The sequence below is a fragment of the Netta rufina genome (assembly GCF_964035555.1).
Source record: "Netta rufina genome assembly, chromosome: 22".
In the NCBI taxonomy this organism is placed as follows: Eukaryota; Metazoa; Chordata; class Aves; order Anseriformes; family Anatidae; genus Netta; species Netta rufina.
The window spans coordinates 4,776,694-4,794,121 of NC_140146.1; the positions used below are offsets into that span (position 1 = coordinate 4,776,694).

General features: G+C 49.9%; 1 protein-coding gene across 9 annotated transcripts in view; it reads left to right on the forward strand.

Annotated features, from left to right (window-relative positions):
- The window catches only part of CASZ1 (castor zinc finger 1), a 204,861-nt gene extending 197,889 nt beyond the window's left edge, over nucleotides 1–6,972 (forward strand). For all 9 annotated transcript variants that reach the window (XM_084300420.1, XM_084300419.1, XM_084300418.1 and 6 more), the window contains one exon: nucleotides 1,386–6,972. In XM_084300420.1, coding sequence (XP_084156546.1) covers nucleotides 1,386–2,641 — 1,256 coding nt within the window. In that variant the 3' untranslated portion in view covers nucleotides 2,642–6,972. The remainder of the gene's footprint in view (nucleotides 1–1,385) is intronic.
- Nucleotides 6,973–17,428: the final 10,456 nt, after the last annotated feature.

A 17,428-nucleotide genomic window follows, 5' to 3' on the forward strand; every position in this document is an offset into this window, starting at 1 on the left:
CATCTATCAGTAGTGTCAGTTTAACTTTTGGAGGCTTCCTTGGATAATCGCCACCTTCGTTTAAAGGGTTGTCAACCGAAGGGCCAGATATGGCGAAAATAGCATCCATCACTTTTAATACCTGCTTATCAGCCAGAAAAAAAATAATTCTACAACATTCAAACAAATGACTGTTTCTTCAGTCTCCTAGATGAGGATGCAAGCTGCTCTGGACTCTCAGGCCCCAGGCACTGCATGTCACAAATCATGCCTCTTTTTAAGAGGTTGGCAGTTTAAGCATGAAGATGGAGGGGAAAGAAAGAAAAAAAAAAAAAAAAGAAAAAGAAAAAAAAAAAAAAAGTACGTTTCAGTTGCAAGCTATAATTTCCAATTACACTTACAATTTTGCACCTGGTGAGAAATTCTTCTTGCCTCCAACCTTGTCTGCGCTGCATGTTGATACTGGAGATTGTGGTTTGATTCTGGAAATAGCAGGGAGAGGAGAGAAAAAAAAAAAGTTAACAGATATAATGAGGTCGAGTCCTTGATGTCAGGCTTGATCCTAGGGGACGTGAGCAGTAGCCAGTTATGCTGGCCCTGTGAATGAAACTGGAAGACAGATGAGGGCTCTTTATTTACTAGGGGCATCATGTGATTTTTTGAGACCCAAGGGAAAGCTGTGGAACTGGTATTTTCTCTCAGAGTCCACTGGCTAGTGATGATGAGAATTAGCCCCATTGAACATCTGTCCATCTGTCTTTCTAAGTGCACTCATCGTAATATGTAGGCTCATTACAGTGAGGGATGTTGCAGACTCCTGGCCAAAGTCCATCCTATTTCTATAAATCCCCCCCCTTGCACTTTCAATCACGCATGGGATCTTCCTTCACTTCCTGCTGTCCTTGGCAGTTGCAGTGCATTACGGTGTCCTGCTCACAAAGAGCCTGGATAGGGGAAAACATTACACACGTGCCAGTTTTTAGACTACTTACACTCATTCACCACTTGAACCCCAGTGAACTCCGGTAAAACACCTCGGTCCTTGGTCTGGACCAATGTAAACTCTGCATTAAAGTCTGATTTAAGAGGAAAACAGGACTAGAGATAACTAAGAAGCAGGAGAAAGTGAGAGTTGCAAAACAGAGAAGGAGCAGCTAGTACTGGGACTAAGCTATATGAGAAAGGCAGTTAGAGGCAAGGTGGATGTGCTGAAAATTGAGGGAAGCGAAGGGCAGCGGGCACCAGCCACCCATGGGCGCAGAGCTGAGGCTCCCTTAGAGCCTGCGAAGCTGCTGGGTGGGAGCAGTTGCAGCTGTGCCTTGGCAGGTACAGAGCTTGCCAGGATGGTCAGGGGATGAGGAGAGCCCTGCCTGTCAGCAATGCCACTCTTCGCTTTCTCTCCTCAGGGAATACCATCACTATGCCAACTGCCTCGGGGGCCAAAAAGCGTTTTTGGATTATTGAGGACATGTCCCCGTTTGGCAAGCGCCGCAAGACTGCATCTTCACGCAAAATGCTGGATGAAGGGATGATGCTGGAGGGATTCCGGCGCTACGACCTCTACGAGGACTGCAAGGACTCGAGCTGCCAATTCTCTCTCAAGGTTACCCACTACCACTGCACGCGGGAGAATTGCGGCTACAAGTTCTGCGGCCGTACCCACATGTACAAGCACGCCCAGCACCACGATCGCGTTGACAACCTGGTATTGGATGACTTCAAGCGCTTCAAGTCTTCACTGAGCTGCAACTTCCCAGACTGTCAGTTCTCTGGCAATAGCACACACTTCCACTGTCTGCGCTGCGGCTTCCGCTGCACTGACAGCACCAAGGTGACAGCCCACCGCAAGCACCACGGCAAGCAGGACGTCATCAGCGCTGCTGGCTTCTGCCAGTTCAGCTCAAGCGTGGACTGCGAGGTGCCTGACTGCAAGTACAAACTCAAGTGCTCCCACTTCCACTGCACCTACCCTGGCTGCAAACACACGGTGGTGGGCATGTCCCAGATGGACTCGCACAAGCGCAAACACGAGAAGCAGGAGCGAGGGGAGCTGCCTGCCATCTCGCCCGGCCCCGAGGGCCTCGCCCACTCCACTCTCGAGTATGACATCCAGAACTCTTCCATCAACCTGGACAGTTCCCTCAACCTCAGCACTGACAACAACAGCTCCCTCTTCTTCCTGCAGAACGCGGCAGGCGTGGGCCTCAATGATTCCCTGGACCTCAGCAAGAAGCAGTCGGAAGCCACTGAGGGTCCGTCCCCGAGCAGGGCCGGGACCACCCCTCAGGAGAGGGGGGCAGCGGCGTCTGGCTCCGGCGATGTGGAGGACGAGGATGACTCTTCCCAAGAGGACGAAGAGGATGACGAGGAGGAGATGAACGAAGAAGAGGAGGATGATGAAGAGGAGGATGACGATGACGATGATGAGGAGGATGATGAAGAGGAAGATCTGAACACAGATTCTGAAGAATCGCTGCCCGACCCTGAGGGCCTGGCCACTAAAGATGATGGGGAACCAGAGGAGGCCGCTTCTTCCACAGACCATGGCGATGCTTCCAGGCCACAGGGCGAGCCAGCCCCAGCCCTTACTCCAGCCTCAACTCCTGCTCCGGCTCCAGCTGCTGCCCCAGCCTCTACCGTTGCTCCAGCAGCTTCTCCTTAATCTTAGAGACAACAGCAGCAGTGGTTTGGTTTTGCTCTTACACAGAATTACTAAGAGGACCCCATATGAGGCAAGAACAAAGATTGGGATGGCAAATGAAAAACAAACTCCGTGGCACACGCACGAGAGAGAGGAAGGAAGGAAACCCATAATCCACAGGCCCCATAAGAGACAGGTTCGCAGCGGGACTGGTGCTGCATCACTTCGTTCTGCAGATCACAGAACACGGGGGCAGGACGCAGCCAAAAAATACCCTTTTATACAGACACGGACCTCGAGGGTACCAGCTGCTTCACCTTGCCCCCCGAATGGTGCGTTGGGCCTGCGCCCATCTGGGGACCCTTTGTTATAGGTGGGGTTCTATCCCCCCCGTTTTTCTTTCTGGGTTTTATTTTTCCATGTTTTCAGTTGTACGATATTAATAATAATCTCCACTTCTTGGAGGGGGGTGGGTGGGAACAACAGGTAATGAATTTTAGAAATATATATTTGTGTGTGTGTCTCTTCTATATATATAATGTACACACACACACACATATATAACATGCAAGGAATTGGTGTCACAAAGACGACTAGCTCAGCTTTTGCCAGTGGGAAGGAGGGGGTGAGGGGTGCGCTCTCTCCCCCCCCCTTTCTCCCTCTCTCTCTCTCCTTTCTCCAGCATTAAATGGATGGCATCAGACAGCAAGGGTGGGAGTGGGTATTTATTGTCACATAAATGAGGACGCATTAATGAATGAGCAGGGGTGGGAATGGGACACTCCTCTGTTCTTCCAGATCCTTTTTACTATTAATGATAATAATTTTGAATGCTATTTATATTGTAAAACTTTCTCTGTCTGCAGCTGTAGGGCACCTCTCCCCATCCCTGCTGCTCTGCCTGTAGGGATTCAGCTGAAGTAACTCGGGAAGGGCGCAGCGGGCAGATAAAGGGTTTGTCACACTGGAGGACTGGGGTTAATCTCCCATCCAGTTCCATCTCATCCCGACCCCCAGGTGCCTCCCCTCCGCGGAGGGCGAGGCGTTTTTGTGGTGCTTCAGTATCCCCATCTCAGGAGGACTCGGTTGAGTCAGGAGGTTGTGAGCTGGCACGCTGTGCCGCGGCGCAGCACGAGGAGCGCCGTTCTCGCAGGAGAGCGTCCCAGCCGTTAAAGCAGCCTTGCCAATACTACTTGCTCGCTGACCCGCGCAGTCGCACCATGACAGGTATGTCCCCACACCCCCAAGCCCTCCTCCCCGGCCTTTCATCGGGGACGGACAAGTCTGGCTTTCTGCATGGACTGACATGTAGCTCTGGTGACTTCTGGGAGAAGGTGAAGGCGCCACTGCGGAGGGAGGAGAAGGCAGGCAGGCGGTCAGGGTCCCCCCGCGGGACGTTCTGCTCCGCCTGGGGTCTCCTTTGCTCAGCACTAAGCAGGGGCTGTTCTGCAGCACCTGCGGAGCTATTGGCCCAGGCATGGGGTTTGCAGCCACAAAACACGAGGCTGCTGCAGCCTACGTGGCCCAGAGAGATGGGGGAGATGCCAGCTGAGGCCAGGATGTAGTCCAGCTAAAAAAAATGAATGCATTTCTGGGTCCACGCTGATAAATTTTGCCAAGTAGGGCTAATAGCTAGGGCACTGCACGAGCAAATGGATTACCACGTTGGGACCTGCCACCTCCAGAAGCTTGGGCTTTCCCCTGGTTACAAGGCACTTCCCTGCTCTCTTTTCCTAGCCCAGTCTGGGAACACACACTACAGGAGGCTGCCCAGGACTCTGACAGGTGAGACAGTAGCTGTTTGACCCCAAATCCTCACCTGAGTCTGAGAAAGAGGGCTTGTCTACATAAACACAGGCTCCAGAAGGACTAGCTGTATGAATTAGTTCTGATAATAGCTATTTCAGTGCCAGTTTGTAAGTATACCAGCCTAGCAAAAGGTTCCTTGTGTCTGAAGTTTGTCCCCTTTTTTTGTTGTTGTTTAAATCTAGTTATTTTTTTTCCGATGACATGCAGCCCCCCCTCCAAGAGCACTTCAGCTCCAAGGGATCCCCATAATTTGTTTCCACCCTGAACAGAAAAAAGCCTCGAGGAGTTTAGGTTGCCTTTTTTTTATTATTATTATTATTTCCCTAAGGAACTGGTGCAGATCAGGTCTGATTTATAAACAAGCAGATCAGCTGCGTAAATGTGGGGACAGAATGCTCAGATAATGTTTCAAAAAGAAAGGCAAAAAAAAAAATATTAAGAAGTTGTACAGTATTTTTCCTGTAAAGGTTATTCCTATATATAGAACAAAAGAGAGACAACCCATGCCAGGGGGACGAGGGGGGGTCACCTGCCTTCTGGACAGCCCTTAGATACGGTTAATTGTGTGCAATTTTTATTCTCTTTTATTATTTTTTTTTTTCAATTTAGTGTTTGTTTGTAGGGGGTGGCAGGGGAGGGGGGCCTTAAGTCTATGTTTTGAGGCTGACTTCACACTCCTAGCACTGACCGGAGCTGCACGATTCCGAATTTTAACTTGAATTTTGTAGAGATGAAACAAATGAAAACAAAGCAAATGAAATATTGTTATTACTAGTTTGTAGTTTATTTAATACTTTGGAGTTCTTTTCCTCTATCAGTTATTTGTGTGGCTTTTATTTTTATAGGGTTTCATTTTTTTTTGTTTGTTTTTGTTTTGTTTGGTATATCCCCTGCCCTCAGTTGTGTGTTTTCTAGCACAACCCGATTCTTGAATATAATGAAGCTCTCGTTCCTGGGGCCGAGTGAGGGAACGAGGGCCTGGAATTTATAGAACTGGGATGGGGTAAAAAAAAATATCCTAATTTTACCAGCATTTGCTGCAGGTTCTGTACTTGTACATGTTTCCCATACTCAACTACCCAGATACCGAGGTGATGGGCTCCAGGAGGCACCCTCGGCTGTAACACACGCCCCATCTTGCCGAGTAGCTGTTTTTTACTCTGTACCACTGAAACCACCCTGATGGATGGCACTGACTTTTGGGGGGGGACAGGACCGAGCCCACGGCCTTCGGCACCGCATCCTGCAGGCGTTAGGTGAAACCCACCCGTGAGCGCTGTCAGCAGGGTGTGCGGGGCAGCCCGGTGGCGGTGCCAAGGCCGGGGCTCACCTCGGCCACTCGGTAGCACTCAGGACAGAGGGGCCGTGTCCCTGCTGCCACCAGCTGGGAACCCGCACCCGGGCACGGCACCTGAACCTCTGCCCCAGCCCCATCGCAGCAGTGGCCACGCAGGGCGTCGCTGCGGGACGGTGTGGGAAGCAGCAGGGTGTGGAGGAGAGGGGCAGAGGGTGCTGGTGGCTGGAGCTGGACGATGGCATCGTCCCAGAGGCAGCTTGAGGCAGGTGTGGTCAGCGCCACCGGGCCGGGATCCGTGCTGACACGGGGCCGTTCCGCACGTGCCAGAGGGGCCTGTGTTTATCTATGCACACCATTTTCTCCCCCAAGGCACCCTACTTCTCCCCGACGTCTCAGCCTTTCTCCCAGTCCTTTCTCACCTCCTCTCCAGGAGCTGGCACAGGGTATGAGATTTCTCTCCCAGCAGGTTACTGCTAAACTCGGCACCCATGTGGGGCCGACCCCAGAGGGCCAGGGTCCCCCAGGTTCCCTGGCAGGGCCGTGGCCACGCTGCCCTCGCAGCTAGAGCCGGCAGCGGGCTCATCCCACACCCCCAGTGCACTTCTTGTCCTACCTTCGCCAAGCCTTGTTTCTGTAAAGCTCTTACTACGTCTATATTTGCAACAACAACAACAAAGTCAAAGTTAAACCCGTCTTTTTATTCTGCCATGTTAAGGCTTTAATTCAGCAAAACTCTTAAGCACATGCCTTCCGATCCGGCAGAGATTTAAGCCCATGCTTAAGTGCTTTTCTGAACAAAGGCCCCAACAGCACAAAGATCCCTATGACAGCAAGGTGGTTTTCACTTCAAGCTATCATATCAACAGGACTGTTAATACAATGCTATTGAAATAAGTGCTTAAAGACTGACCAGAGAAAGAGAGAGAGATTCAACGAACTGTATGAGGAGGGGGAAAGAGGAGAGAGGAAACGGAACTGTTCTGTCCAAAACAAAATGAAAAACAAACAAAATAAACCTTGAGATGGACCCTCCTGATTCTGCTACCATTCACTGCTGAAGAGCAAAAAATGAAATAAAATAAAAACTATTGACTAGATTGTTCATTCTAGCCACAAACTCAACTGGATTAAAGTCTGCGTGGAAGGAATTTTGTAAAGAAAAAAAAAAAGTAAAAAATTTTTTTCCAATGTAGCAAAAAAAAAAAAACTTTAAAAAAAAGAAAAAAAAAAGAAAAAAAAAGACAAAGAGGGAGAATTCTAGCCTTTTGTAATATCCATATTGCACACTAGGACTATAAGCCATTGCTAGCTCATTTTGAATTTTAAATGTGTAATTTTTTTGTTTTGTTGTTGTTTTATTTTTTTCTTTCCGTGGGGGAGGGGGGAAATAAATGCTTGAACCACCAATGCTCTTTTTAATGTTTTATAAATATGTATGTGTATATATATAAATATAAAAATAATATGTATGCACATATATATGTGTGTGTGTATATATCTATATGTATATACATATATATAGATATATAGATATATATATAGGTTTTGAGACAAAAATGCAGAAAGTGAAAAAAAACACCCTAAACAGGATGGTGTGCTCTGATTTACTTGAATCTGGTCTCTTCAGCACCTGCGTTATTAAGAACTGAATATTTTTCCACTTGAATTTAGTGCTATTAGAAATTTAATATATGTGTTTTATTTATTTGATTTTTTTTTGCATGACTGATGCAAGGTTTGACATTTTCACTCAATAAAAACTGGAAAAAAAAAAACAACAAAGTTTCAAGTGATCGAGTTGTCTTCTTGATTGAGGAGGTGTTTTATTTTTTGGACAGCTAACAAGTCTTGGAGCAGTTCAGGTCTTTTAAGGCACCACGGTCCCAGTAATGTCCCTGCACCCATTTTAACAGCCACTGTTTTAGCACCAGCACTACGGTGATAAGTGCAAAAAGAACAGGCTTCTCTTTTTACAGACTCTGGCTTCAAACTTTTTAAGCAGCCCTGCAGTTTTATTTGAAGTATTCATCAGGGCCCCTGATGGAAGCGATGCTAACACCTCTGTGATTTGCTAAACGGGGGCCTGAATTAGAGATGCAGCTGCTTGCATTTTGACTTCTTTCTTCCCACGTTGGCCTCCAAACTCACAGTGGTGAGCTGGGATCCACAGTGGCACTGTGCCTGCTGTAACCCACTTGAAATGTTACAGTGACATTCAGAGCTCACTAAGTCAATACATGTTCGACTGTCACCCTAGCAAATAGAAACGGAGCATGAATGGAACATGCTGTCTGCATGGAAGGGGTGGGACTGCCAACTCCACTAATAAACACTAAAATGCAGTGCTGAAGCCATAATATTTTGATAGCACAAGAATACATAAATCTGTATGCCATACATCAGGATCTGAAAGAAAGCATTCCTACCTGGCCACTCCATAGCTTCCTCCTGCTGCTGATACTTGTACGTGGCATGTGTGAAGTGAAGCAACTGCCCCTGGAGATGTGAAAGTCTTTTCCAGGCAAGAGGGTGTCCTTACATCCACAGTGCCACACAGCACCGCCGTGGTGCAGCCGATCCAGCAGTTGTGAGCACTGGCTGCAAAGGAACAAGAGATTAGATAAAAGCCCGGGCACTGGATGCAGCTTGTCCCCACCGTTCTCCTATCTGAGACTCGTGCCAGGCCTGGGCAGGGCCATACCAGCGGCCTTGCTCTGAGCGAGGCAGACGGGGACAGGCAGCAGATGCCAGGATTGAGTTCCCGGGAGGTTCTGCACCACGGGCGGGTGTTTGGGTGTCTGCAGCCAGCCCCTCGGCCTCCACAGCAGCCTCTGCAGGGCCAAACCTGCCCCAAGAAGCTGGCCTGGCAGGGAACACAGCTCTGCTGCCTGCCCTGCCCTGTGCTATGGGGGTGAGGGGGCAAGGAGCAATGACAAAGGTCTTGTTTTACCCAAAGAAAGCCAAGAAACCCCCTCCTGCTTCGTATGTCCCCCACCATTGCAGCAGCTGGGTGCCTGCACCCCGTCCTCCCTGCCACCGGTCAGCCCAGGAGCAGCGAGCAGAGCTTGCCAAGCCTGACGCACTGGCAGCAGCTGCCTCCTTATTAGCTGAGAGGATTAGACTCCTCTCTCTTTCAAAGCCCCCTGGTCGCTCTGCTGCAGCTCCCAGCCATCCTGTTTTCAGATGTCATTATCTGAACACGCTCCTAATCCGACCTTGGAGCATGGAGGTTTGTTCTCACTGGAGCTCTGCCCACAGCACATGGGATATTTACATCACTGCCTTTCCGGGGGGGGGGGGCACAACACGACTCACGGTTTGAAAGCTCCTGCTGGAACTTGCCTGCTCTCTGCGGAGCTCTCACTGCACTCCGTAAAGGAATGACTAAGTCGTGGGAGAAGCAGCGAGTTGAGCAAATCAAAGCCTCAACTACTGCATTTGTTCCAAGCCCTCCCAACTGTGACAGTGCAGCTCTGCAGCTCTGCATCCAGCCCCGGCGCTTGGGGAGCCTCGGGCAGGGAAGGCAAAGTGGCAGCAGGCACCTGGTGAAGCTGCTTGTTTGGAAGTCTGGACAAAAACTGAGCAGTTGCTGCTGTTGTTATGTATTGATTACATCAAGCCTGTCCCTCTAACAGTGGTTTTGGAGTGCAGGTCCCTAGAGTTACGCACACATCCACAAAATTTACACTGCCTGATTTACACAAGGCACTTGGTACCACTTTTCAGCACACTACGGGCCTTGCGCAGCACCCACCAACACAGGCACCCACAGAGGGAATATCCCTTGGCACCAGCCCAAATGTGCAGCTCAAGCAGAGGAGCCCTGCCTTCTCCTTTCCAGATGATTCATAGACTTTAAACCAATACAGGCAGCAAAAGTTCAATTGCCTCAAAGAAACAGCATTCAAAGTATGCTAGGACACAGAATAGGAGAGCAGATGGTTCTGCTGCTGCTTCCCATCACCCTGGTTTTTAGATGCCATTAGCATGCCTAGCCCAGCCTAAGCACACAGACCTGTCCTTGTTGGAGCCGTACAGACTGATATGGACAGAAATAAAGACAACAGAATATCCGTGTTGGCCTAGAATAAGGGTAATGGCCACCCCGGTGCCTTAGAAAGATGATAATCACAATTTGTCCAGCTACTTCTTACAGCTAGTCTAGCACGAGGGCAGCCAGCAGCAGGTGTGCAGAGCTGGTGCCCAGAGAAACCCCGCACAGCTTGCTCAGCTGAGCAGGGAATGCAGGAAAGCATGCCTGGCCGGGAGGATATTTACTCTGGTAGCACAATGCCTCCTACACCCTGGCAGAAGGAAATTCGGAATTCTGATGTTTGCTGGTACAGAGGAGAGGCAGCTTTATGACGCACAACACATACTGGGCATAACTTCCAGCTGGAAGGACCGAGGCTCAGCGCTGGCTTCCTGCAGCAGACTGACATTAAGAAAGGCTTGGAGACCTGCTAGGGAAATAGGGCGGTTAGATGAGCCCACCTTCATGCCTCTAGAGAATGAAATTTGGAAGGGAGGAGGATTTTAGCAGAGAAGGGCACTGGTGGAGTCCCTGGGTAGGAGGCTGCGCGGGGAGCCCAGCTTCACGAGAGTCCCCAGGGCAGGGCAGGGGATGTGCACACCTACTGATGGGGAAATGGGACCTGCCCCTGATCGGGGGGGTCTGGAGGCTCCCAGCTCTCTTAGAAGACCAGCAAGAGTTATTCTAACACAGCCTCATCCCTGTGACAGGACAAGAGGCCAGAAATGGACGCTTTGACAAAACACAGACACAAAAGGAAAAAAAAATAAATCGCACAATGGAGAGGAAAAAAAGAATCGAGCCAACTTTTGGTACAGTCCATGTTGTTCAGGTATGGGAGCTAAGACAGAAAACAGCCATTAATAGATAACAAGTAGCTAATAGATAACAAATATCTTAATCTTCACCCCAAAAAAAATACATATATATATTTTCATTGGGCATAGCAATGCAAAGCCCAAACCCTTTCCACGCAGTAAGGTTCTGCACCAACAATCCCACTACGTGGTGCCCACAGACTGCATCAGCTGCTGGGGTCCCGGCTGAGATTTGCACCTCTGAGCTCTTGCACCCGGGCACAGCCCCGTGCTCTCAGAGCCACAGGTGCCTCCTTGAACAGCCACGGGAAGCCCTTCCACAGGGGAAGCTCTTGGGGAAAAGGGAGGAGAGGAGCCAAGCAAATTTCTCCCTCTTCCCTTCCCCCCCAGTCGCATTCCAGAGGCCTGAAGCTTTAAGACTTGACAATGAACTCTCACATCATCTTCAATGGGAATGTGAACTTGAAAGACTTCTCGGGCTCACACCTACTCCAAACAAAAAGCCAACAGGTAGCTGGGAATTTCTGAGTTTCACATATACACAAACATGCAAATGAATAAATGATTTCTGTCTTTCTCTACAAACCAAAGCCGAACTTGGCTTAATTTGACCAAACTGGGGAAGAGCAAGAGCATGCACGAAGGCATCTGCACACAAGACTGGCACACTTAGAGCAGCGGGTACAGGTTTGCACAGTGCTTGTGTGGGACAAGGGGGGTCTGCCAGTCTGGGTGAATGAAGCACACACCAGCTTGTGAAGGACCTGCACGGCTGCCATCTCTTACACCTGCTGTATTTTATGGGTATCTGTAAGCCAGCTGCTCTGTGGGTATGCATAGTTTCATGGCTTTTCCTGATCATGCAACTTTTTTTTGTCTCATGTATCTAGAGAGAAAAAACAACATGTGAGGCTGTCCACTTCTAGCAGAGCACACAGGAGGCCTTGCACACAACTTCAGTGCCATGCACGACACCCGTAAGGAAAGGCACGATGCATCTTTGTGCTGTAGACACAATAGCTCAAATCCAACTCTCGGGCAGAGAGCCCTGCTCTTCGGGTCTCTGCTGCCCTGAACCAAGCTCACCAGTACCTGCAAGCCGCCAGCTCCTCACTCAGGAGGCAGCAGCCTCTCCCAAAGGGCTGGGGGCTGGCAAAGGGGGCAGAAAGGCACCGCTCAGCACCTGCAGCTCCAGCGGGTGGTGGAAGGGAGGACAAGTTCTTCGTGGTGGCCCTGGGGATGGAGGGGGGCTCCTGGCATCCCTACCATGTGTTCTGCTGCACGGGTCGGCGCTGGCTCAGCAGACGGGAGCGGGGCTGGGTGCTCTGGGCCCGGGTCCTGCTCTTGTCCCTGAAGTGCCCCAGCCCCATCCTGATGAGGAGGGGTGACCGATGGAGGCGGCTTCCCTCCTTCCTTTTGCTCTTTTTTGGCAGGGAAACTTTTAAACAAACAAATGAAGAAACACTGAGGATTTAAGTAAACAGACAAAGATTTATCTGACAGGCAGACTAAGGAGCCTTTCCCTGCCCCCTTCCCTTCCCACAGGGCTGGGTGCTGCCTCGTGCTCTCACTACCCACAGCTTCTGCCCCGTGCCCTTGCTGTCACCAGCGGTCCCTGGGACTCTCCTGTGATCCCAAGGCCAAGCTCTGCTGAGATACCAGAGCCCTACAGTCCCCAGCATCACTGAGGATAAAACAAAGCCAAGATCTGCACCCAAAGCAAGTCAGAGGGAACCAAGCTGGGTCGCCCAGCCACCAGGCACCGACCCTGCGAGCCCCATCCCGGCTGTGCACAGGGGACGGAGGGGAAGCAGCTCTGGCTGGTGGCCGGGCAGCAGCATGTCCCCCTGTCTGTCCCCAAGGCTGGGATGGAGCCACCTGCACAGAGAGGGCTCCCTGCAGCCAGCAGGGACCGGGGACATGCACGGTGTTCCTCTGCTGTATGCAAGGGATTGGGCTCTGCCTCAGGTTTTTAGAGCTGGGAACAAAAGGAGGCAAAACCCAGGTGTAACAGCGTGATGTCCCAGCTCCCAGCACCTAGCTCATTCTGGGGAATGGACGAGACTGCAAGCCCCAACCTCCCTTTCACACCCAAAACTTGTGTCTGCTGTGGTGGAAGAGTTGGTGTTACCAACTAACAGCACCTGCTGTTCACGCTGTCTGAGGGCAGGGAGCAAAGAGCAGATCCTCCACATCAGAAAGCTGCAGGAGTTTAGCACAGAGCCTTTAGTGCATGCACACGTCAGTTTAAGCTGCTTTAACTAAAGTAAACTGTTCAAGGAGATGGAAGGATGTCCACCCCAAAACTTCCTCTACTTTAATTAAATCATTACAGAAATTAATTTTAAAGAGGTGTTGCTCTGGCTCCACACAGATGAAAAAACCTCAGTGCCAGCTTATCTAAGTGGAGGGACAAAGTTGAAAGCAGCCGGTGTCTGAAGTGGTAGGGGGCAAAAGGGAAGAGCACCAGGCAATAGGAGACAGGCAGGCATGACAGAGGGCTGAAACACCAGCGGGGATGCTGTAGGAACAGCCACGCCAAGCAGACAGAGTAACTGAGAGACAGACAAGCAAGCTGGCAAAGTGACAGACGTGAAAAGAAAAATAGGCAACAAATGCACCAGCTGTACTCGTCGATGCTCTGAATCAGCCCTACCCAGCAATCACCTCCTCGCTCGGGAGACACAGTCCTAGAGAGAAGCAAGTATTTTATCTGAAACCAAAAAATGCAACATCAACTCCCCCCCCCCAGCCCCTCTTCAGGCATGTTCTTGCAGCTAGCATCACAAAAGATCTCTCATCATTTGCACAAATACAGAAGAAAAAAAAAAAAAAAAAAAAAGGTTAAATCCTTCAGCAGATGCAGAAAAGAGGGACTTAAGAGGGACGTGGGGGGGGGAACAGGGGCATTCTTCTAAGATGCTCCATACTGTAAGTAACCCCTGAGCAGTCCTTGCAAAGCATTTGGGGAGATTTTTAGTCTGAAAGACACTTTACAAAAATAAATTGTAATTGAGTTTAATAATCTTCCCCTTTCCAGAAAGGGCCTGACAGATGCTGCCTAGTGCTCACTTCTGCCCCATTTCAAATATTTTTACCTTATTAGGATGAAATATATTATTTTTCTAATGAAAGGAGCTTTTTTTTTTTTTTTTTTTTTTTCCAAAGAGCCGGTTTTCCCTTCGTCCAGCTGGTGCCTTTATTAGGTTAGTGCTTGCTCCCTTTTGGGGATGGGATTGTTTTTTTCCCTGAGCTGTGAGAGACCATGCCAGCCCCTCGATCTACAAGTGCGCAGCTCAGAGCTTCTGCTGCACAGCAAGGGAAGGACTTGGGCCCTGCCCTCCATCCTCCCTCTTCCCTGCTACCCTAGATTCACCTTAGCTACACTTGCACTATTTTATTTTATTTTATTTTATTTTTGACAGTGGAGGCTGCAGTAAGGGCCAGCCTCCCATCAGCATACCAGGTGGACACAGCTCAAGGGTGACCACAAAGGCTGGCTCCCGATGAAGCAGCACGGGCTGGGAGACAGGAGGATGAAAGGGAAAATGAAGGAAGCTGGACACTCTCCTGCGCCCTCAGGTAAATCATTTCCTCCGTTTCACCTGCCAGCAGTGTTTATTTACATTTCCTATCTCCAGAGGCCAAGCCCCTCTCTTGGTTTGCACTAGCAGCGGGACAGAGCCCAAGTCCAGGCTGGAAGACTCACCTTGAGCTTTTGGTGTGCTGGCTCACCACCACACGCAATTTGTGCTGCACAAAAGACTCCACCACATGGAAGGGACCTTCCAAAGCCCCCTGTCACCAAAGCCTTGGGAAACACTTCATGTGCTCCACAGCCTGCCGGGTGTGAAGGCTCTGGCCAGGCATGGAGACCCCGACCTGAACACAGCAGGGCTGCACCAAAAAGCAACCCTGGCCCTGCTGTCCCGCCTTGGTTTCCCCCAAGCATTGCAGTGCCACACCAAAGGGCAGGCAGCCTCTGTTTCTGTAGAAGGCACTGCAAATGTGAGCACCAAGGCGGACACAGACTGGGTTTTGTCTCATGTCTCTGCCCAGCCAGCAGCCCAGCACGTTGCCTCCTACCAGCACGCACTGGGGAAGCTGGGGAGCCCTGCCAGCAAACCCCACCGCAGGGTGAGATGCCCAATGGAAACGCAGCCAGTTCCCCCAGTCTACCGAGGACAAAACCAAGAGAGAACACAGTTATTAAAAAGCACTTACTTGCCAGAACCAGCCGAGTCACAACGTGCAAAGGCCAGGTCTAAAACGTCTGCCTCGAAGCCGGGGCAGCACAGACTGCTCAGGACAGGGGAGCAGCTCCTCTCCCGCAGCTGTGCAGTCCTGGCCATCAGCAGCTGGGGACATTGGGTGCAGCTGGGCAGTGTGCTGCAGGGCACAGCTGGTAATGGGCTGGGGCTCTGGTGTGAGCTGCAGGACCTGGCATGAAACCTGGCCCCCAGAGTTTGCTTTTTCTTGCCGCAACTCAGCATTCACCAGTCAGTACTTTTTGTCGTTGCATGGGGAAACTGAGGCACGCTACAAGTAAAAGGTTCTGCAAAGTGTCATGCAGCAAATTAGCAAGAGCATGAGGGACCCTGCAATCCACCTCCTTTCTGACCCCAAACACTGTTAGGGAACACCCTGGCCATGCAAAAGGCAATAGAAAATTGTTCCTGCTTCTGACAAAGGTGCACATAGAGCTGATTTGTCACATCCAGGGGTGAGGAAGGTTGGACAAAGACGATCAGGAGACATGTCTCTTTTAATCCTTTCACACTTTGTCACATTTTTTTGAGTTCCCCGTGTTTCTCTTGGAGCTATTGAAAAGGGAGCTTTTATATCCTTAAATTACTGGAAAGCACCAGCCTGACGTTAATTCCTCTAGGGGAGAGCACAGGCTCACAGGGTTTCACTGGAACGTGCCCAAATGACACTGTTTAGAGGGAGCTCCCTTCACCCATTTTCTACCCTGTACCAAGAACCTACAGAAACCATGCTGCGAACCCACTGAACTCACCAACCTGAGTGTTGTCTTCTTCTCTGCCAAAGCCCAGGCTGGTTACACTAAAATACAGTCCTTGAATTATGCAGCTGGTGAGTGACTGCCTGCCGGTGCTGTCTGTCTTGTTCTGCAGAAAAAGGGTTCGCTACCTGGTCACCTTTAGTTAACGTGATGTGATCTCAGTGCCTACTAGCTGGTGAGCTAAACAGCAGCTGATACAAGAAGCTTGTTTCTAGCCAAAAAAAAATGAAAAAACAATCACAAGTTAGCAGGCAGGCTACGTGGTTCATTGGGACCAAAACACTTGCCCTGAAACTCCTGCTATGCTGGAAAGAAAGGCAAGAAATTAGAGGCTGAAGAATAACACTCATGATTCCCAAAAATACCTACTCGCAAGAAGGTCTGGCTTCTTCCAAATTCCCTCTTGGTGGGCTGGATCTCTTCAACGAAGTACGCAAGACCCCATCAGCAGCCAGAGGCCCAGAGTCAGATTTTTTGAGCAATGGGCTACAAGGGAGCTTTCTGTGATTCATATGGGGCTGGGGTAAGGAAAAAACGTGACCTATTCAGCTGGTAAAGGTTGCAAGGAGCAAAAGCTGAGGGAGGAAAAAGGGCAGTTGAGGAAAACTGCCTTTTACTCTGCACCAGAAATCTTAAGGTAAATTAATTGAACACTGGGAACATGAAGGAAAGGGGGGAAAAATGAACCCGCAGGGATGCTTGTACTGTAAACCTCGTAAGTCACTCTGCAAGGCACATACCTCAGCAACATATTTTCCACATTTCACCAACTGCTGTTGTCCAGGCACTTTCTATTTTCAAAACCTTCTATGTATATAAAATGTACACAGGCAGGACAACACTTTTTCATTACATCCCTGCGTTCAGTCGTGTTTTCTTCTCACAAGGATTCTTGGCATGGAGAAATGAAAAGTGCCATCCCTTAATAAAAGCCTGTCCTTTTAAACACTTTCAAATTTGCCCTGTTTTAGCTAAACGTGACGTTCTTTGTGAACGTTAAACAGCGGAGAGAGAGACGGAGAGGGAGCGGGAGACACACACACACACTCACTCACTCCTGGGGAAGATATTCGTCCATTTAAGGAATGAGAAATCATCACATTCAGCAGCAGGTCTAAATACAGTAATATGAAGGTCCCTTTCACTCCCCCTGAGCAGGAAAATGTCACTCTGTACCAGACACCCAAATACTCAGGATTCAAGTAAATCCCTCATTTTTAAGGAGGGAGCCAAACACTTCTGTTGAGCAACGATGGGGCTGCAGTAGCGAGGAGCTGCTGTACACCACTTATTTCAATGGCTTCTGTGCCGACATGGCAGGGTTAGAGACCAGTCATGGGACCCGGCACAGCATTCCCTGCCCGCAGATAAGCCTCGGGGCCATGGGATATCTCACACGCTGCCTTCAGCACCTCCTGCTGCCAGGGTGGAAGGGAGCGCTGCGCCGCATTCTGCACCCTGCAGAGCCTCCTGCTGGGAGGACGGGGACCAGAGGAGCTGCGTTTTACTCACCAGTGATCCATCCATCATCTCGCCCTCTGCAACAACGGAGGCAACCTAGAATTACGGTGGTGTTGGAGCTATTTGTGCTGTATTTTATAATGCACTTCCACCATTCTCTACACTGCCTCCTGCTGACATAACCTAGGACTGGAGCAGCTAGAAAGCAAGCCAACCACAAACATCCATCAGAAAACATTTTATACGGACTGAATTTCTGTAACCTCCCCTTTTCCCTCCCTTTACCACCCTGCACAAATTATTTCTCCGTATTTCTCCCCTCAAAAAAGAGCCACAGTAATCCAGTAACAGCCTGGTGTTAAAT